Source organism: Helianthus annuus, chromosome 7 (genome assembly GCF_002127325.2).
Source record: "Helianthus annuus cultivar XRQ/B chromosome 7, HanXRQr2.0-SUNRISE, whole genome shotgun sequence".
NCBI classification, from domain to species: Eukaryota; Viridiplantae; Streptophyta; class Magnoliopsida; order Asterales; family Asteraceae; genus Helianthus; species Helianthus annuus.
Window position 1 is genome coordinate 71,114,283 of NC_035439.2, and position 22,712 is coordinate 71,136,994.

Genomic DNA, 22,712 nt, shown 5'->3' on the forward strand with positions numbered 1-22,712 from the left:
AACCTTTCAAAGGAATTCTCATTAATATTTATTGAAAAATATATATTTTTGACAATTTGAGAACCAAACATTTCAGGATGCACGTATAAACAATTCCTTGATTGCAAACCCTTGAATTTTGATGGCACGGGTGGTGCCGTAGCTTTCGTCCGTTGGACTGAGAAGATGGATTCCGTCATTCGCATGAGCAACTGTACCCTTAATCAGACTGTGTTATATGTCTCGGGTATGTTCATGGCTGAAGCTTTATCTTGGTGGAATCTACAAGTACAAATTTTGGGAGATGCAGCCGCATATGCCATTACGTGGGACAGACTGAAGGAGATGATGAGGGAGAAATATTGTTCGAGGGCGGAGTTACAAATGTTAGAAACGGAGTTTTGGCATCTAACAATGGACGGACCAGATATTTACGGGTATACACAACGATTCCATGATCTTTCACGAGTAGTTCCGTACATGGTAACTCTAGAGTTTAAACGAGTTGAAAGGTATATTTAGGGATTGGCACCCCAGATCCGGAGTTTGGTCACGTCTTCACATCCTACCACGGTCACTGAGGCCATCACGATTTCTGTTAGTTTAACCGAAGAAGCGAAGAGGATGAATAAGTTTGACAAGGAGAGTACTCAGAACGCGAAGGAAAAACAAGGAGAATCCGCTTCACATGACAATAAGCGGAAGTTCTCACGATTTAAGAAAGGATCTCATTCGGGTAAAATAAGAAAAAGGAGAACCCTCCAAAGAAATCAGGGAAGGCATTCGTAGCAGCAGCAGAAACAGAATCAAAAGGATATGCGGGGAATGCACCTAAGTGCAACAGATGTGGGTTTCATCACACGGGTAGTTGCCGAAATATCAAGTGTGACAAATGTGGAAAGATGGGGCACCGCACAGAAAAATGCTGGGGTAACAACAAGGTAGTTAAGAAAGAAGGAGGCAACAGAAACGATAATGAACGAGGACAAAACCAAGGCTGTTTCAATTGCGGTGATATGGGACACTTCAAGAAAGACTGTCCGAAAGAAATCAAAGGCCGCGGACGAGCCTTTGTGGCTGGAGCCAAAGAAGCGCGACAGGCTCCCAATGTAATCACCGGTACGTTTCCTGTCAACGATCATTTCGCTTCTATTTTATTTGATACCGGTGCAGATTTTAGTTTTATATCTTTAGAATTTAAAGATATGCTTGGACTAAAGTCAACTAAACTAGATGTTCCATTCACTATCGAATTAGCGAATGGAAAGGTGATTGAATCCAATAACATTATTAAAGGATGCTCCTTAGAGTTAGGAGGACAAAAATTCAAAATTGACCTAATGCCCGTTCAACTAGGTAGTTTTGATATCGTAGTTGGAATGGATTGGCTATCCACCAACCAGGCCGAAGTCGTGTGTTACGACAAGATCATTCGAATCCCCCTTCCTAATAACGAAACACTTCTTGTTCACGGTGAGAAAAACGAAATGCCGTTACGAATCATTTCCTGTATGAAAACCCGAAAGTGCCTACGAAAAGGATGTATAGCATTTTTAGCGCACATTATTGACAAGAAGGCAAAGGAGCTAAAAATTGAGGAAATCCCGGTTGTGAAGGAATTCCCTGAAGTCTTTCCAGAAGACTTGCCGGGAATACCTCCACAACGACAAGTCGAATTTCGAATAGACTTAATTCCAGGTGCCGCACCTGTGGCAAAGTCTCCATACCGATTAGCTCCTTCGGAAATGCAAGAATTATCCACACAACTTCAATAGTTATTGGATAAGGGCTTCATCAGACCAAGCCACTCGCCTTGGGGAGCTCCAGTGCTTTTCGTGAAGAAGAAGGATGGAAGTTTTAGGATGTGCATAGACTATCGGGAGTTGAATAAACTCACAATCAAGAATCGGTATCCACTACCGAGGATTGATGATCTATTCGACCAACTTCAAGGATCGAGCTATTATTCGAAGATCGATTTGAGATCAGGATACCATCAACTCAGAGTTCAAGAAGAAAGTGTTCCAAAAACGGCATTCCGAACTCGCTACGGACATTACGAGTTCCTTGTTATGCCTTTTGGCTTAACAAATGCACCAGCGGTGTTCATGGACTTAATGAACCGCGTGTGCAAGCCTTACCTTGACAAATTCGTGATAGTGTTTATCGATGATATATTGATATATTCACGAAACAAGAATGAACAAGAGCACCATCTTAGAATTATTCTTGAGTTGTTGAAAAAGGAGAAACTGTATGCGAAATTTTCCAAATGCGAATTTTGGCTTCGCGAAGTTCAATTTCTCGGACACGTAGTCAACGAGAAAGGCATACACGTTGATCCATCGAAAATTAAGGCCATAAAGAATTGGAGTGCACCTAAGACACCGACTGAAATACGTCAATTCCTAGGATTGGCCGGTTATTATCGAAGGTTCATTGAGAACTTTTCGAAGATTGCACAATCCCTCACTTCTCTCACTCAAAAAGATAAGAAATTTGAATGGGGAGAGAAACAAGAAGCAGCTTTTCAACTGCTTAAAGAAAAACTCTGTAATGCACCAATTCTGTCACTCCCAGACAGTACGGATGATTTCGTAGTCTATTGTGACGCCTCACGACAAGGGTTAGGATGCGTGTTGATGCAAAGGGAGAAAGTTATTGCATACGCATCACGCCAACTAAAGATTCACGAAAGGAACTATACCACACACGACTTAGAGTTAGGTGCAGTGGTATTTGCACTAAAAATTTGGCGTCATTACCTTTATGGTACCAAATGCACGATATTCACGGATCACAAGAGTCTACAACATATATTTAACCAGAAAGAGTTAAATATGCGCCAAAGACGATGGGTCGAATTGTTGAATGACTACGATTGTGAGATCAAATATCATCCGGGCAAAGCGAACGTTGTCGCGGATGCTCTAAGTCGAAAAGAACGAGTTAAACCTTTGCGTGTGCGATCTTTAAGGCTTACAATTCATAACGACCTTACCTCTCGAATTCTTGATGCTCAGCAAGAAGCATTAAAACCAGGAAATATCAAAGCAGAAATGCTTAGAGGTATGGAAGAACAATTTGAGTCGAAAGAGAATGGAGCCTTATATTTCATGAATAGAATTTGGATTCCTCATTTTGGTGGTCTTCGAGGACTAATACTTGACGAGGCTCATAAATCCAAATATTCGATACATCCTGGAACAGATAAGATGTATCACGATCTCAAGGAATTTTATTGGTGGCCTAATATCAAAGGTGATATTGCAACATATGTTGGAAAATGTCTAACATGTGCTAAAGTTAAGGCCGAGTACCAAAAACCTTCTGGATTGCTACAACAACCCGAAATCCCTAATTGGAAATGGGAACATATTTCTATGGATTTCGTAACTAAATTACCCAGGACTTCTCGTGGACACGATATGATTTGGGTAATCGTCGACCGATTAACCAAGTCAGCTCACTTCTTGCCTATCCGGGAAAAAGATAGTACTGAAAAGTTAGCTAAAATCTATCTCAGAGAAATTGTAGCAAGACATGGTGTACCTTTGTCGATAATCTCTGACCGAGACGGTCGTTTTATATCAAGGATTTGGCAGTCTTTTCAAAAGGCCTTTGGATCCCAATTAAATTTGAGCACGGCCTTTCATCCCCAAACAGACGGCCAAAGTGAACGCACAATTCAAACTCTAGAAGATATGTTGCGTGCTTGTGTGATGGACTTAGGTGGAAATTGGGATACTCACTTACCTCTAGTGGAGTTCTCATACAATAACAGTTATCACACGAGTATTAAAGCCGCACCATTTGAAGCATTATATGGCCGAAAGTGTCGATCTCCTGTATGCTGGGCAGAACTAGGCGACAAACAACGGTTAGGTCCTGAGTTAGTTCAAGAAAATACTGATAAAATATTTAAAATTCGAGACCGTATCAAGGCGGCTCGAGACAGACAGAAAAGCTACGCGGACAGACGCCGCAAACCGTTGTCCTTTGAGGTTGGAGACAAGGTGTTGCTAAAAGTCTCGCCGTGGAAAGGCGTAGCTAGATTCGGTAAGCATGGGAAGCTTAGCCCGAGATACATAGGACCTTATGAGATTTTGGAAAAGATTGGAAACGTCGCCTACAAGTTAAAATTGCCTGAAACACTCAGTAACGTTCACGACACTTTTCATGTGTCGAATTTGAAAAAGTGTCTTTCGGATGAATCACTTATTATTCCCCCGGACGAAATCCGTGTAGACAACAAACTCCATTTCATCGAAGAACCTGTTGAGGTTCTAGATTCAAAGATTCACAAAACAAGGAGAAGTCGAATCAAACTAATCAAAGTCCGATGGAACTCGAAACGAGGACCCGAGTTCACATGCGAACGAAAAGATGAAATCAAAAAGAAGTACCCTCATTTGTTTAAGAAAGTCTCAACTAAGAAGGGACGCAGATTAAAAATTTCGGGACGAAATTTCCGTTAACAGGGGGAGAATGTGACAAACGGCAAAATTCCGGTAATTCCGTACAACTTGAACAACTATTTCGACTATTATTTTCGCGTATTTGACTTAATTTTAATTAATTAAAGTCTTGAGAGTCTAGGAATTACTAAAATCATAGTGAAGTATGATACCGAATCCGTTGCGATTAGAAACAATATCCTAGACTAACAATAGGAACGCGAATAAACGATACTTTTTAGTACTAGTCGCGGTACAGTCTGACACAATGAAAACAAGACATACAGTTATGTCTACACAAATATTCTATAAAAAGCTTTGTCCAAAAATAATATGTGCTTTATCATTTACAAAATTCCAATTAAACCAAATTGTCCAAATCTGCAGAAAAATACAGCAATCGTGCGGAATATACAGCATTCCGTAGAACGAAACAGTAACTGTCCGAAAAACCCAAAAATAAATATTATTTGACATAAATAATATAATGGGTATTAAAAACGACACAAAATCCGCAATCAAATCTTATTGCGTTAAGCTACACGGCTAGTTCAGTAACTGCCAGTCAGCAAAGCCGGTACCGGAACCGTGTCAAAAATAATAAAATTTTTAGTCCAAAAAGTTGGATTAATTATTTGAATAATAAATCAAGTGCAAAAATAATTTTTGTTATGTATTTATCCAAACGAAACACGGTGTCAGTATTTAACCCGGTACAGGACTTTTTCACCCGAATTACAAACTAAAAATTTTGGTGAACTAGTTTTACCTAGTGTCACATTACTTTAAAGTGTCAAAGCTTGAAACGCTATAGAATTTTTTATATAAATTACCAAAGTTATGAAGGTTTATATATTAATCATTATTTAATAAAAAAAATTAATACAAAACCACCACCCCATCCCTTGTATACGGTTATGGGGGTGTGTGTGGGACCCCACCTATTTTCTAGTTGTTGTGTTGGAAGTCTTGTATGAATGATTAGTGTTGGGAAGATCAAAAGAAATCATCCAAATTAAACTAAACACTCCATCCAACTCTAATTTCCAACAAACTCAAAAACTCCACAACTTCTCACTTTTTCTCTCTTGAAATCGGCCCCAACTAAAAAGCACCATCATTTTCATCTTTTAAAAATTCAAACTCAAGAACATATGCAAATATGGGGGTTTATGGATGAAGCAAGATATTTGTGAGATTAGGAAAGCTATTTGAAGCATTTTGGTGAAACTAGAAGCTCTTAGATCATCAAGATTTTCGCATCTTCATCCTCATTTTTCTAGCAAAATTGTAAGAACACTACACTAGTCTCACTTTTATTTTTGATTTCTTTTACAAGTTCATCATAATCACATAAGAAAAATAACAAGAAATAACTAAAAATCATTATTTTTAACCATGATTTTTCTATGATTATGAGATGAACTTGGAGAAATCTAGGCTAATAAACTTGAATCTTGGTTATTCTTACTCAAAAAGATGATCTACATACATGCATGTAGGATCCACCAAGATTCATCAACAAAGTGATGAACATGTATGAATGATTAGTGTTGGGAAGATCAAAAGAAATCATCCAAATTAAACTAAACACTCCATCCAACTCTAATTTCCAACAAACTCAAAAACTCCACAACTTCTCACTTTTTCTCTCTTGAAATCGGCCCCAACTAAAAAGCACCATCATTTTCATCTTTTAAAAATTCAAACTCAAGAACATATGCAAATATGGGGGTTTATGGATGAAGCAAGATATTTGTGAGATTAGGAAAGCTATTTGAAGCATTTTGGTGAAACTAGAAGCTCTTAGATCATCAAGATTTTCGCATCTTCATCCTCATTTTTCTAGCAAAATTGTAAGAACACTACACTAGTCTCACTTTTATTTTTTATTTCTTTTACAAGTTCATCATAATCACATAAGAAAAATAACAAGAAATAACTAAAAATCATTATTTTTAACCATGATTTTTCTATGATTATGCGATGAACTTGGAGAAATCTAGGCTAATAAACTTGAATCTTGGTTATTCTTACTCAAAAAGATGATCTACATACATGCATGTAGGATCAACCAAGATTCATCAACAAAGTGATGAACATGGGTTTTTGATGAACATGCATGCTAGTAAAATGTGAAAAAAACCATTTAAAAACAAGAAAATAAATTTTTGAAAAATTTGTTGAATAAAGTTTTCATTTCTGGAAAGAATCAAAAGCAAGAAATATGTTAATAGTAAATATTTTGAATACATGTTTATGCTTCAAATGACTTTGTAAGACATCTAAAACAAGAGTTTTTCATAAAATCCCGTTTTACAAATTTTTGGCAAAAATAAGGAATAAATTTCCTTATTAGGAAAATTAAGAACAATATCATGTTCATGCTACTTTTGTTGACAAATTTTGATAGATATTGATACTTGATGATGTTTTGTATTGAAATAATTTGAAAAGAAGTTTTGTATAAACTTGGGGAAAAATCCATATTTCAAACAAAACTATGGCAAAATTTTTATAAATTTTGTGATGTGTTAAAAGTTGTTAAACAAAGAAGTTTGTTACTAAAACAATTACTTGGAGTCTTTAAACATGGTTAAACAAATTTTGGACAAAGTCATAAATCCATGTTTTATAAAAAGATTTCTAAATAAAAATGACAAGTATATATTTTTGGATAAAATGTGTACTTACAAAAATATTCATCAAGTATCATAAGTTTATATATTTTGATGTGTACATCATATGTTAGTTCTAGTAGGAACAAATGCAAAATTGTTACACACCCATAAAAATTATAAAATATATATATAAACTTGAAAATGAAATAAAATGTCCATCCTTGGACACGAAAACACAAATGGACAAATTCGGACACTATTGGACTATATGGACTTTTGGACAAACAAAAATGGCACAAATAAAGCAAATGGTAATACGTGACGGACAACACAAACGGGATAAATGATACGAATAAATAAAACCGACAAGTAGTAAATGACTAGAATAAAATACGAACCGTCACACAAGTTTATGCACTAAAATGTTCAACAATGGCATAAGTAACAATTTTTATAAAAATTAGATTTTTATAAAAATACAAGTATTACTATTATTATTATTTTTTTATTTTATTTACTAGCCCAAAAATTATGTAGTTTAAAAAGTGGTCCATAAATTAAAATTGGGCTAATGCCCATTTCTCATAAACAAAATTTGGGCTAGGCCCACTTTTACAAAACAATGGACTAAAATGTATTTTTAGTCAAAATTGGGCTAAAGCCCACTTTACAAAATACTTGGGCTAAAAACCCAATATTTACAAATTATTATGGACTAGATATATTTTAGAAAATAATTTGGGCTAGGCCCATTCTTACACAAGTTATTTGGGCTAAGTCCACAACTATAAACTAAATTGGGCTAGGCCTACCTTTATAAAATGTTTTGGGCTAAGGCCCACTCCTATAAATTAATTTGGGTTTGACCCATATTTTTAAACAAAGTTATTTAGGCTAGGCCCATAAGCACCAAATACCCAAAATGGACTTAAATTCTAAAACATAAATTAAGCCCATTCAAACACAAATAAAATAAAATAAATGTATATATACAAGGAAGTTATATATATATAAAAACACAAAAACAAAATACAAGATAGAATATTTTTATGATACACAAAAACAAACCTAAGTGTCTAACTAGATTAGAACACTTGTAGGTCGAGAAAAGAACCGCGAACAAGGAATCGAATAGAGATTTGCACGGAACGCAAATCAGTGAGTTCATGTTTTCCCATTTTACTTTGAATGTTTGTAGTTTTAAACTTTCGGGGATGTATACATGTTAAAAATAGTATGATAATACAATGAAACTATTTTGATCACATGCGGATAGGTGTTAAACTAAAGGGGCCATTAATGAATAAACAAGTACCGAGGAACAAACGGATAGATCTATTTGGGTTTTGGCAAGCCCCACTCTTAACGACAACGATAACCACGATCGTCAAGAGTGCCTTTGTGTCCAAACTAGTGTCGTTGACACACACGATAAATTGTCAAGGTTTGGTTGCCTCCTATTCGGCATACATATTAGTGTCCTTGCAACACACTAATGATCATACAATTTTTTTTTATCATACTATACAAAAACGAATTTTATTACTTCAAATGTTTTGGAGACTCATTTGATGCAAAAACAAAATAACATGAATTCACTCAACTTTTGTTGACGTTTTCAAAATTAACATGTATTACAGGAGATTAGTGGACGGCTTTGGGAAAATATGTTCAAGTGGTTATCAAGAACGCAAGCTTTTGTGATGTCATCCGTTTTTAGTGTTATGTTTTGAACTTTGAATAATATAGTTAAAGTTGTTGTTGTTTCAAGTTTAAAACAAGACATATGTAATGTAAATTATGGTTTTGAATCAAATGTATGGATGAACATCTTTTATGTTTCAAATATGTTGTTTACTCGATTGATTGTAACGATCGCCGCTCTCGTCACACCTCGCCATACGCTTCCGCACAAACCGAAAATCGAGGTGTGACACTACATACTGTAGGATCGGACTTCGACCTAAATGAGTCGTTCGGAAGAGCTCAAATCCGTTTCAGAGGCGGAAACAAAGAAACAGACGTATACACAGCTTGTATTATACTTTAATCCTCTTCTATATTGATATAACAACGTTTACAGTACAAGGAAATACCGGCAGCACCTCGGTAGCAAATCTGAACAAACGTTACAAATGAATTAACAAACTACCTATATATACTCGATGTGAACCGCTCCAATGGACTGACCATAAAAGCGATCCAGCGTCTGACGTTAAAGCGGTTCAGAACATGATGCCGTAAAGGCGGTTCAGCCAAGATCATAAAAGCGGTTCTCATGATTTACTCTAAACCGATGCATCAAGTCAACATTTGACATCATATGAAACTCCTTTCATTGGGCCTTGGATTGGCAACCTCCCATTGGACCTCATGTTGGTCCAATAAACAACAACTAGGCATTTAAGTCTTGCAATCTTTAATTTTGTTTTGTCGTTTGTTGTTGTTGATTGATGATGTCACATGATGTCATCATTAAGCATGATGACATCATGCTTGACCAGATCCGCATCTCAACCCGAACTCGACTTTAGACGTAGTCGACAGATGACTGCACCAACAGACTCCCCCTCAGATGTTGACGAGTCTAAAGTGTCGAGTCTTCAACGACTTCAGTCTTTATCAGTCTTTGGACTTCTCTCTCTATCTTCAGAATCTTCAGGCTCCCCCTTTCGTCAAGCTTCCGTGCTTTTGGGGATCAACACCTGGCTTTGCGTATCAACAGATTGAATGTTGACAGAATCTTCAGTGAGAGTCTTCAACATGACATTCTCGGATATAGTTCGGTCTTCTTCAAGAATTCTGCCTGGATCTAACTTTCTTTGGCTATAACCTTCATCAGACTCCCCCTATCACTCTGTTAGGATAGTTGTCTGGGATTTTGTTACCACCATCGAAATTATCTCCTGGCTTCTCTCTGTTCAGCTCATCATCTGCATCATCTCAAACACTCTATCACAAAACAAATAAAGTTGTGTTTCAACTTAATGAATCAACTTAATTATGTGATACTGTTTTCAATAAACCACTGCTTCACAAATTTGAAACATTTCAATTACTGATTCAACCTACTGAATCATTTTAAACATTTCAAATGTCTTAACCAACCTGTATGTTCATCAAGTTTAGCCTTTGAGATTTCGAAAATCAGCTTTTCACCATCAGTTGTCGAAAATCTTTTTGGATTTTTGAAAATATGAAACATAAATGCAAAGACAGAAATTTAAATGCAAAACAAATATATTTTTGTGAGTTTGTGCAAGAGGATCATATCAGTTTTTGAGACATAACACAAGCACCGTTAAGCTTTTAATCGTTTTAAGTTCTAAACGATTCACGTAGATTGACGATATAATTGTCCTCTTAAATTTTCATACAATTTTCAATCTATTCAGGATACTGTTTAAGTGTCTTATGAACTTAGTTCGATTCATGTGTCCCACCTCTTGAATATACTCCCGTATCCAGAATCCCAATATTCAGTCTTACAGGTATGAACACTACAATGATGTCTGTACATAAATTAGGGGAAAGATGCGAGAACTGAGGGATCTCAGGTCAGAACTTCCGTTCAGCAGAGAGATATCAGCTTCGACTTAGCAGTGTGTCCCCTTTAGAGGATCTTTTCAGCTACAACAGATGATTATCAATTTTATTGTCTAATCAACTGAGGGCTTTATGCTATATTTCAAGCATTTTTGTGGAAAGTATTAGCCAAGGACTAGGTCAGAACTACCGTTCAGCAGAAGTCCCGGAATAATACCCCAGACATCATAGAGTATAAACACCTAGTATATCAGAATACTAGACCTTTCAAACGAGATTTCAGGGGTTACCTATATATCCAAGTAGTGTTCCCCACGAATTTCATAAGTTTGAAATTTTAGGTTTATATCCCGAATAAATCTACTAAATGTACAAAAACCTATCGTCACATCATCAGTGAGACCGTTTATCACATTTTACATTACATTTCTTTAGCATGCTGTGATAGTCTACTGATTTACAATCATTTCCTCTTTTTCACAACAAAACTCATTTTTAAATTTTTCAATGTTTTTGACAATTTCAAATTTTCTAATTTTTTTTTAAATTTTTCTCCCCCTAAAATCAAAATATGTTTCAATTTTGATTTTCTGGGAAAATTTGAAACAAACTGTACAAACTTGACAACCTGATGAGAATCACATCAATTCTCTATCCACCTGGCATAAACAATCAGAACTCCCCCTCACAACAAACTATTTTCCCATTGATTTCAAAACACTTAAGTTTGTTTTAATCAAAATGGCTTTTCCGGAAAACTTAGTTTGTTTACCAAACAGTTTAGGTACGGGGTTACTTCATCATCTTGTTTTCTACACAAAAGTAGGAAAATCCAAGTACAAGTTAATGTCCTTGATTTACCATATGCAATCCAGAATCCTCTGTACCACTTGTAAAACATACACAAACACAACCAAACCTCTTTACCGTTTGCATGATTGACGTTACCGAATAAAATTCAAGAAAGATGCCGATTCATGATCCATGATACCATCTTGGGATCTCCGGCAATTCCTGCAAAATCTTCAAACATAGATTTAAAAAGATGCCGATTCATGCTCCACTCTTACAAACCTGGGAGCTCCGGCAAGTCAGGTTTTTCTATTTGAAAAGTTTCACCCAAGCCTGACCAGTCTTGGGTGATTTTGAATTCTTGTTCAACAATGGTGGAAAATTTTTCTCATCCATTGTTAAACTAGAATTCTCGACCTTTACCTCAACACATGGCTCTTCTGGTTTTGACGAACCAGAATCATTGCCTGAATGTGGCTTGTCTGACTTTAATGAGTCAGATTCATCGCCGACATGTGGCTCCTTTGTTTTCGAAGAAACAAATTCATCGCCAGGAAGTGAAAACTTCACTTTCTTCTTTTTCTCCTCTTTTGTCCTCAGATTTGCATCTGATGAATTCGACTTGCTTGACTTTGCAGTTGAGGGAGTTGATTCATCAGAACTTTTCTTCAATCTGTCGGGTGAACCCGAGGACAAAATCTTTTCGAGATATTCTCTTGCTTTCTTTCTCTTTTTCCTCAGTCGATCTTTCTGCCCCTGAGAAAGCTTCACTTTTGTTTCTTGAACTTTAGGTTCTTTGACCTTCTGTTCTCTGACATTTTGGCCCGAAACTTTCAATTCTTTGGGCTTGACAACGACTGGTATCTTCTTTGCCATTTTCTGAGAATTGGCCCTCAATCTTTCATGCGATCTCTTTGGGCAATCTCTGGCAATGTGACCTTTGATATTGCAATTGTAGCACCTCCTGGTCTCATAACTCCAGTATTGGCAGTTAACAGCAATATGCCCCTGATATCCACAGCTGTAGCACACCCTGTTATCATACCAGTTACCATTTTCACACCAAACGCTCAGATCATAGCATTGTCTGGCTTGGTGATATTCCTTCCTCAAATGTGCTGGTTTTGACGCTTTTGCACTGTGGTTTGTTCTGCACACAACAAATTTTGAATTTTCATTTTCAATTTTTTGTAATTTTTTCTTTTGATTGGATGATCGTACTGATGAGTTTTTTCCTTCATTTTTAAAGTTTTGATTCTGTTTTACAATCTTCTTCACAGGTTTTTGCTTAGAGCATTCACCTTTTTCAGTTGATTGCAGAACAGTTTTCTGAAATTTTTCTTTCAACTTTAAAAACAATTTTTGTTTTTCTTTCTTAACATTTTCATCATCAGACTCTGTCACAGACTCATCTGCTGAATAAAAATTCTCATTTTCCTCATCAGTTTTATCATCACAATCTTTGACTTTGACTTTGTCAAAGTTCGTAGCCTTTTCACTCATCGGAACTGAATTGATCGGTTTTGGACAAGGAATATTCAACTTGTCAGATTTAGTCGCAAAACTGATCAATTTCTTCTCAAGTTTATCTATCTTGATCCTGGAATTCTTAGCTTCTTCCTCAAGCAGAGATATTCTCTCAAGATGAGACTTGATGGAATTTTCATTCTCAACCTTCAAATTTTCAAGAACAGACTTTTCATTTGTCAAAATTTTGATCTGTTCCTGAAATTTTGATTCATTCGCTTTTAGGTTTTTGTTTTCAAGCTTTATCCAGAAATCCTCATCTTCTGACGATTTCTTTTTGCTTTCAAGCTCTTTTACTAACTCTTTGATTCTCTTTTGAGCGCTTTCACCTTCTTTTTCAAGTTCGACAATCTTCTGAAGATGGGAATTTATCATCTTTTGTTTTTCAATGTTGTTTTTACTAAACACATTTTTCCCATCTTCAAGAATTTTCACTTGCCCCTCAAATTCTTGATATTTCAAAGTCAAACTGTTAAAATCAATCAACAGTTTGTCATTTTCTGCTTTCAACTTCTCACAATGTTCTTTCAAAATAAGAATCTGATTTTCAGCAACGTGCTTCTCGTCTTTCAACTTTTTGACTTCAAATGTCAAACATTCTATGTCTCTCACAAGTTTGTCATTGTCAGTCTTAAAGTTATCGCATGTTGAGCACATTGTTTCATTCTTCACCGATTCTTCAACTTTTGAAGTTTCTTCTTCCTTTGCTATCAATGTACCTGCACAAAACAATTTAACGAAATCAAAAGGATTTCCATTATTATCAATATAACAACCTCGTTTGAAATCATATTTCAGCACATGTTTTGCCCTGACACATTTAGCAACTCTTTTGTGTATTTCCTCAATCACATCTGAATCCAGATCTAGCATGTTAACCTCCAAAACCTTGATCATTTCTTCCTTTTTCTTTCTGGTTTCAAGTTCATGAGCTTTAAGTTTGCTGATGAATTTGTTTAGATGTAATTTTGAAAACTTTGAATCTTTTCTCAAATTTTCCAAACATTCACTCCACTCGACAGGTAATGCATCTGCAAACTTTTCTATCTTTTCACTATTTGATAGAAATATCTCATGTTCTTTTAGATATTCAAGTAAGATTCCATATCGTTTTTCAAGATCTTCCAACGTTTCATCTTTCAGACATACGAAATATTTGAACCTTTTTGCCCAACCTTCTTTGCTCACTTTTCTATACCCCTCATCTAGAAATCCTTGATGCCAATTATTAAATCTTTCGAAATAATAATTCTCCTCTTCATTAAACACCATCTCCATGTTTTGCAAAAATCCGACACGTGTCTACCTTCAAATGGCGGCACCTCCAGTCCACTACACTAATCAATAATTGGGCCGTAAAGTGTATTGGGCGGCAACTATTTGATTGGGCAAGAAAATGTGAGTGGGGCGGCTTTTGAGTTTAGTGGGCCGATAATGTTGGCCAATGATCTTAAAGTGGGCTGCAAAATATGAATATCTTGGGCGATGCAATTTGTTTTCAATGAACTGTCAATCAAAAAAAGAATGGCAATTTTATAGGCAATCAAAAAATCCGATTGGTTTAATGGGAGGTGGGTCACATGGGCCAAACAATTGAGTGGGACGGTGCAGAGAGTATTTGACTAACACAAAAAGCGACCCATGATTGTTGTCATAAAAGCGATTCACAAGATTGTCTATATCAACGATCTGTCTCAAGAGCGGACCATACTGTTACCCAATGAGCGATCCACTTGAGGTCTTATAAGCGGTCCACACTTTACACTTTTGAGCGGTTCAAGAATAATATTTCGAGCGGTTCCAGACAATATTTCGAGCGGTTCAGACCTGACGTCAGCATACACGAACCTATTTCGAGCGAAAGTTCAAATTTAATCAATTTTAAGCCGAATTAAGGTCTGAAAACTTCCAGGTTTTGTTAAATCATCATTCCGCACATATTGTGTGAATTTGGAGCGATTTTGACCGTAAAAAGTTGCGTTTCTCGAAAAAGAAAGGTGTAGAAGCAAAAAAAGTGATGAAAACGAGCTGTATATGCGAGATCTCCTCCTCCTTGGCTCTGATACCAATTGTAGGATCGGACTTCGACCTAAATGAGTCGTTCGGAAGAGCTCAAATCCGTTTCAGAGGCGGAAACAAAGAAACAGACGTATACATAACTTGTATTATACTTTAATCCTCTTCTATATTGATATAACAACGTTTACAGTACAAGGAAATACCGGCAGCACCTCGGTAGCAAATCTGAACAAACGTTACAAATGAATTAACAAACTACCTATATATACTCGATGTGAACCGCTCCAATGGACTGACCATAAAAGCGATCCAGCGTCTGACGTTAAAGCGGTTCAGAACATGATGCCGTAAAGGCGGTTCAGCCAAGATCATAAAAGCGGTTCTCATGATTTACTCTAAACCGATGCATCAAGTCAACATTTGACATCATATGAAACTCCTTTCATTGGGCCTTGGATTGGCAACCTCCCATTGGACCTCATGTTGGTCCAATAAACAACAACTAGGCATTTAAGTCTTGCAATCTTTAATTTTGTTTTGTCGTTTGTTGTTGTTGATTGATGATGTCACATGATGTCATCATTAAGCATGATGACATCATGCTTGACCAGATCCGCATCGCAACCCGAACTCGACTTTAGACGTAGTCGACAGATGACTGCACCAACACATACTTCCCATCCTTCCTAGGTCAATATCAAGCAAAAATTTATTTCATGGTGCTTGCTTGATAATTTCTTTCATACTTTTCTTGCGATACCTACGAGTGATCTCTACCCGAGACCAATATTTTTTTTATTGATGATCTATCATATCTGCATGGTTAACCGCAATTTAATATATACATTTTTACAATTCGGGTGTATACTATCTTGCTCTAACCTCTTTATCGTCTATCCCTTGGTTACAAGGGCCAACATAAGGCTTTAATCACGCTATCAATATGATCGAGTAATCAATACTTACATTTGTGTAACTCATATTACACTCGAGGTGTCACACTTAACTATACTAGTCATCACATTCCATAGTTGTCATACATACGTCATTCCTTCTAGCAATTGTAATGCTAAGGCAATTACCTAACATTGTACCACAATGGATTAATTCTTACCTATATGCTTACTAAGGTTTCGTTATATACAAGATTATAAACTTATTACACATGCCATTCCATTCCACGTATGAGTTACATAAAACTTGGTACAGCCATTCATTCGATACTTAGATTACACTCTATCTCATAGGGTCGTCTTACAATACGAACCATAAATCTTAGGTATACAAACTCTAACTTGTGAACATTTCTTTAGAGGTTTACCTTCTAATAAGTCCTCACATACGTTAGGGAGCCCAACTTGGGGCAGGATTCATTAAATTTTTCATTCATTTACTCAATTAGTCTAAAATTTTCAGGTCTTAGCGAAATCCTATCTTATATTCCATGCAAGGTTTACTTGTGGCAAAACATCTTTTATGCCACATTCCATTCAAATATTCTTTATTTTATATTCCACGCAATCCTTCTTTATGTAACATTCTACCTCTCTAATAGTTATGCATTCTAGTATTTTCATTCTAACTTCCTTCAACGTTAACCTTTCACATTTTCCATACAATTCCTTCTAATCATTCTGAATTTGGCATACCAAGCATGTACTCCGCTTTCTTACCAGATCCTTACTTTTCTTTCCTTTCCACTACCCATTTTTTCCGATATGCGGATCAACTCTTGCCATCTTTCCACAACGACATTTAATAATTCCATCACTATTAGTTGTTTGCTAATTCATTCCATACCTTTCTCCTATTGCACTTTGATTTGCACATTAGCTTATGTTTTTCAATCGTTTACAAAATTCCTTTCGTACGCAATATCTAGTTATCCACCTTACTTCGACTAGTTTAATGATTTACTTCCAAGCCATATTACATGTTCAACTTCATCAATTGAAATTCATAACCTTTGGTCATTACCCTTTCCATTCCTACAGTATGGACTAACTCGCACATTTGTACTCTCGCGTTATCTTTGGACATATTTATGCAAACGTTGTTCTTGCCATCCCATTTCTTTTATATCCTTTATTAATAAGTCCAACATGTAATTTTGTTTACACGTTGGGCCACCTCCATCATTCTTGAAATTAGTTCGTATCATATAAACTTTCAATTTCAAATATACTTACTATCATTTTACCATTTCTTACAGAATCCCTATCCTTATAAGTGCTTAAATCATCCATCTAGGTCTTATCCCATTATTCATTCTAATCCTCATGAGTTGATCACTACATGCTTAACACGTAACGCATTCAGCGCATAATTCTTCCATCATAAATCTTTTATTACCTCAACATCTCTCTATGTATATATATTTACTTACACTATCACATGATACCACATTTGTCATATGTTTTACTCTTACTCGTATATCCCGTTTGGGTCTACCATGGTTAACTATCAACATATCCTTGTTCATATTCCCATAACCAGCTACAACCTATTTCCACGTACATTCATATATACATCACCTATATATATGTATATACATTCCTTTAGTCCAACATCATGCTTGACCGACCAGGCTACCTGTGACACTTACCTATTATGTTTATACTAATCTTTAGTTAGGTGGAGAAATGCATATCCTCATTTGCTTTCATACATTCCTTTCCACCTTACGACTCTAACGTTTATCCGTCTATAACCTCTTCTCATGGTTCTATCCATGCTTACCACCCGGATACAATTCTTCCGTTCTGGCTGTTCATTCGGGCATTTCATTCGAGTTTGTTTGACCCGTTTTTGCTTTTAGGTTAGAACATCTTCTTATGTACCTTTCTTCCTTATATGTTGATTCACCCTCATCTACGGGTTCAACCCGTTTATTCCCACATTTCTTTCTTTCATCACATCATCCTCCATCCCGTCTCATGTGACATGTCTCGTAGCCACCTTCTATATTCAACTTCAAGTGTTGCTTCCCAACGCTATATTCTACATTCTATTTCATGTGTCGTGTTTTCACATAAATATATTCCTTTAAAATTTTCATTCTACTAACATTTACTTTTCATTTGACAAGATTTTCATCCTTAGGACCATACTACACTCAAAACTCTATCATTATCTCATGTTCAATACTTTCTAAGCTTGATCATACTCATCATTCAAACATATCACTACATTTAGGTGTAATCATACTCATTTTCCATCCATTTCATTACATTCTAGGACCATACCAACTTCTTCCGCAATCATTGTTTTTATTCCTTTTTACCGTGCCATTTGTTATCGTTTGTATTCCCTTCATCTGTCATCTACATTAAACATTTTTGTATGTACTTTCCTTTCTTTCATGCTAGGTGTTAACATTCCTTTATGACCACACCTCATACTTCTCATCATAGGGTTGAGAACCCAACTAGAACTTCATTCATAACTTTCCAATCATATACGTTCTTACTTTGAAACATTTCGATATGACCGGTTTACATTTAGAGGACCTTAATTATCATAGGTTAATTTTTCAGAAGCTTGACGGAGATATTGGATTGGCCTTAGGAAATATTCTACAACATAATTTAAGTAATATTTTAATTTAATACGCTTAACATATTTTAACGACTTTCATTCTTTTACTCATTACTATTATACTTTCATTCCATCCGTTCTTGGTGTTAACGGCCACTTCACGACCACACCGCATACTTTTCATCATTCTCGGGGTCAGCGGCCACTTTATAACCACACCGCATACTTTTCATCATTCTTGGTGTTAACGGCCACTTCATGACCACACCGCATAGTTTTTGTCATAGGATTAATAAACCCGATACTAACTTCATTCGTATCATTCATTTTCATACACATCCTCATTACTAAGCACATTGACACGACTCGGACAACTTCTAAAAGATCTTAACTACCCTACGGTGCATTTTTCGAAAGTTTAATGGGGTATCAGACTGGCCTTGATTGAAAATTTCAAGCTTTTTGAGCATTTGCTAGATCCGCCGTAGGCTACGGTCCTTTTTTAAACATATGACGTGTTTAAATTCATGCATTCTCAATAAATACTATGCTGCATTTGGGGTTTAATAGGAATTATTAAGATTTGGGGGTCTAAATTAGAAATTTCATTGTTGCCTGAAGTCCACCGTAAGCTACGGTTACTCTACCGTAGCTTACGGTAATTTTTTTTTTTTTTTTTTGTATTTGGGCCTCCACCGTAGCTTACGGTGACCTTTAAAGGGCTACGGTGACTTTCATCTGTCTTACGGTGAACAATTACCAACAGTATCTACCGTAGCTTACGGTAGCTACGGTAAGCTACGGTAGCGCCCAACACAGCTTTTTGATTTTTTTCTCATTTGCAGCCCTCTTGATCTATCTTGAATATTTTTCGTTCAAGCTAGCCCCCCGGGGTTTCTAAACATAATTTATTTAAACGTTCTTACGTTTTTCATTTCTTTCTAGTCTTTCTCGTAACATCATCCATTCATATAATAAATAAATGAGAATTTCTTAAAAGTTTACCTCTTCTTGCGTCTTGGAGCGAACACACCCTTTCTTGCGAGCTTTCTGTTTGAGTCCGAGCACTCCAACGTGCTCGAATCTCTCAAACCTAGGCTCTGATACCAACTTGAAACGCCTATCTTTGTCAAACGATTAAAACGACACAACATGATAACAATCTTTACTAACATTGGTATTTTTACAAAAATCCCTTTACCAAAAATCGAACCAAATTTAAAATCTTTTAAAACATTCATCCGGCGGTTCGATAGTCATAAACTTCATAACTAACTTACATCAATTTATCATACTAACAAAATACAACAAAAGCTAAATTTACAAAGTTTCAAAAGTTAACATTAAGTTTCGACCCATTTGACAAATCTTGCATTCGGAAGCGCGTATAGGCCTTGTAGAGTGTTCGTTCCAAGCCGCGAGTTCAAGCATGTGATTTACCTACATCCATAACAACAACTTACAGGTTAGTTCATGTCAATTACATTACTAATGCAACTTTCCTTACTTCTTTATTCGACACGTTACCAAGTCAAATTACCCTTTCATTCATCCCTCACAAATAACAACTCCAATTAAATGAATATTGCACATTTCCATCTCTATCATCATGGAATACTTAACGTTTTGTCCGACCCGCTCATACGGGTCATTTGATTAGACTCACATCCATCTTTTACATACTTTGCTAGTTTGACTTTTTAAAAGTCAACACATAGCCATTACAATCGCCTTGCGTTTCCATCTTATTTGACCCGTTTAACTACGGGTCCTTACATCATCAACATAATTTACTTTTCATACTTTCGAGCTGTTCATACGGGCCATTGAATATACCTTCCATTTAACCAAATATTTCACCAATTTCCTCGTTATAACATTAACCATAAATCACAACATGGACTTAAAACAAATTAACATTATAAGAACTAACATAAAAAAATATACATTCTAACAAAGCGAAGTTCATAGGAACTTACCTTGGCCTTGCTTTTCCTTTGCTTGTGATCGACTTGAACTTTCTTCCTTTCTTGTTCCTAAACATGGCATCATACCGTTTAGAATTTACATAAACATTCATTTCACATTTTTACCCCTTTGAACCATCATAACAACAACTTAACATAATCACATTCTCTTTGATTATCATTACATATTGACAACAAATGTCTAAATTAAACTTATCAAATTCAGCCCAAGGCATTTCATCGATGTAACACCTCGAAATTTGGTGTCCAATAATGCATTGACACGTGTCTTGAGTTTACACGTGGCGTATAATATTAATAGAGGACTAATGTCAACAAACCTTGAAAGTATGTAAATTCGAGGGTTATAAATGTCAATTAAGGGTAAGTATACTGTATAGTAACCCTAAAACGATGCTCGTACCTTCAAACGAATAAATCGTGGATCGTACGGAAGCGAAACGCGGAAGAAAGTGAGAGATTACAAGCTGCGGGGGTTAACTGTGTCAACATGTTTAATTATACCTCTGAGTGACCCTTTGACGTACCCGAGGCCTTGAAACAGTCAAATACGCTCACTAGAATGAACTATATAAATACCGCGAAGTTCCGTTTTAAAACGAGAAAGTTGTGATCAAATTCGTGAGCGAGGGGTTAAAAGCGTCAACAATATAAATTAAAGCTTTTCGGATAATAATCGAACTAACCGGGGGCTTAACTGTACGAATAAAAGACCCAAGGCCTTAATTGTAATTAATCGAGGGCCAAATCGCAAAGTTACCCCTTCAAACCCGAAAGGTCAGGTTATTAATTACCAAAGATTTTATTAATCATTTCAAAAGATTTAAAAACCAACCCTTACGGACCGTAAAGGTCCTACCTTACGGACCGTAAGGGGGTGAATGATTAAATTAGATCCGCCACTAGCTTACGGACCGCAAGGCCCAAGCCATACGGTCCGTAAGCGATGCCCAGCGACAGAAAATTGGCTGTTGGCTGTTTAAAGCGGTAAAACAATTAAGTATGGGTTTCTCAGAGTTATGGGCGCCCCCTACTCGACCCATAGCACCTTAGGACACCTGCCATTGATCCATACTCAATTGTAGGGTGTGTTGTAGTGATCTAAAGGCTCCTTATGCACTATAAAAGGCCATGTATAGTCACAATTAAGAACACACTTCAAAACACACTTTCTGCTCATTCCTAAAGCTCCAAAGTGTTCTTCTCTAGTTCTAAGTCTTACATCAAGTCTCTGTAAGTATGCCAAACCTTTGATGGCTTTGTTTTTGCTTAGTTTAGCCTAAAAGTCAATCCGTCGTAACTAACGATTGACTTTGCAATAATTCATGAATGGTCCAGTGAATTGTCGAAGCAAAAGTAGTTATGTGTTGGTATTTATGTGGGTAATAAACCTCTAAAAGGGTTCCCTCTGATCACCACTCTGACTAGTTCAAATGTTGAGTCAAACGAATGCTTAAAAAGTCAACAGAAAGTCATTTTTGCGATTCTTGCATAATCTGTAATGTAGATAATATGAAACCTGTTTGAACACTCATAAAACATGATATTAGTATATAAACTTGTCTAAACTCGTTTGATTCGGCCATTTGATATATTGACCCGGATCGGAGCCGAATGTCGCAAAAGTTTGACTTTTGCTTTGACTTCAGTTCTGACCCGTTTTAGTGCAATGTAGATATGCCTTAGGAATCTCTTAGGACCAGGTCACGTGATGGTATCACCCTCTGTGGCCGGTTCGTTGTTTGTCCGAGTCTTTTACGCATTTCCGTTAATTACTTAAAAGTTGACCGTAACGCCCTTTTTTAAAATAAAACGAGTATTTCGGACACGTGAAGGGACCATAACCTTGCTTACTAAATTCTAAGCATGTCCCTAAAGTTTCAGGCCAATCCGAGGTCTAGAATGGGAGTTATGCTAAATAGCGCATTTATAAGAAACTTTTGTAATAAACGGCGCAATTAGCATAACGCCTACCTAAACCAAGATTTCGTCACCAAAACTTTTACCCACTGTAGTTAAATAATATTTTGGGATTTTTAAAGATTTTTAATTAATTTTAACCTGCTCATAACCTGCGGTTATGGCTACGGTTCGGTAAATACCGAATATGCCCTTTTCGGCCAAAACTTGAGTTCTACAAGGTCTTTTGATCCGATTCCAGTTGCTACTGATTTTAAATAATAAATAAGATATTTTAGACTTATTAAACTGATCGGGAACCTCAGGTTTCCTGTAGAACTCAGAAA

General features: G+C 36.3%; 1 protein-coding gene across 1 annotated transcript; it reads left to right on the forward strand.

The window, feature by feature from the left end:
* The first annotated feature begins 881 nt into the window (after positions 1-881).
* On the forward strand, positions 882-1,754 carry LOC110866541. The gene has a single exon (XM_022115687.1). It carries the CDS (start codon positions 882-884, stop codon positions 1,752-1,754), a length of 873 nt encoding a protein of 290 aa, XP_021971379.1.
* Positions 1,755-22,712: the final 20,958 nt, after the last annotated feature.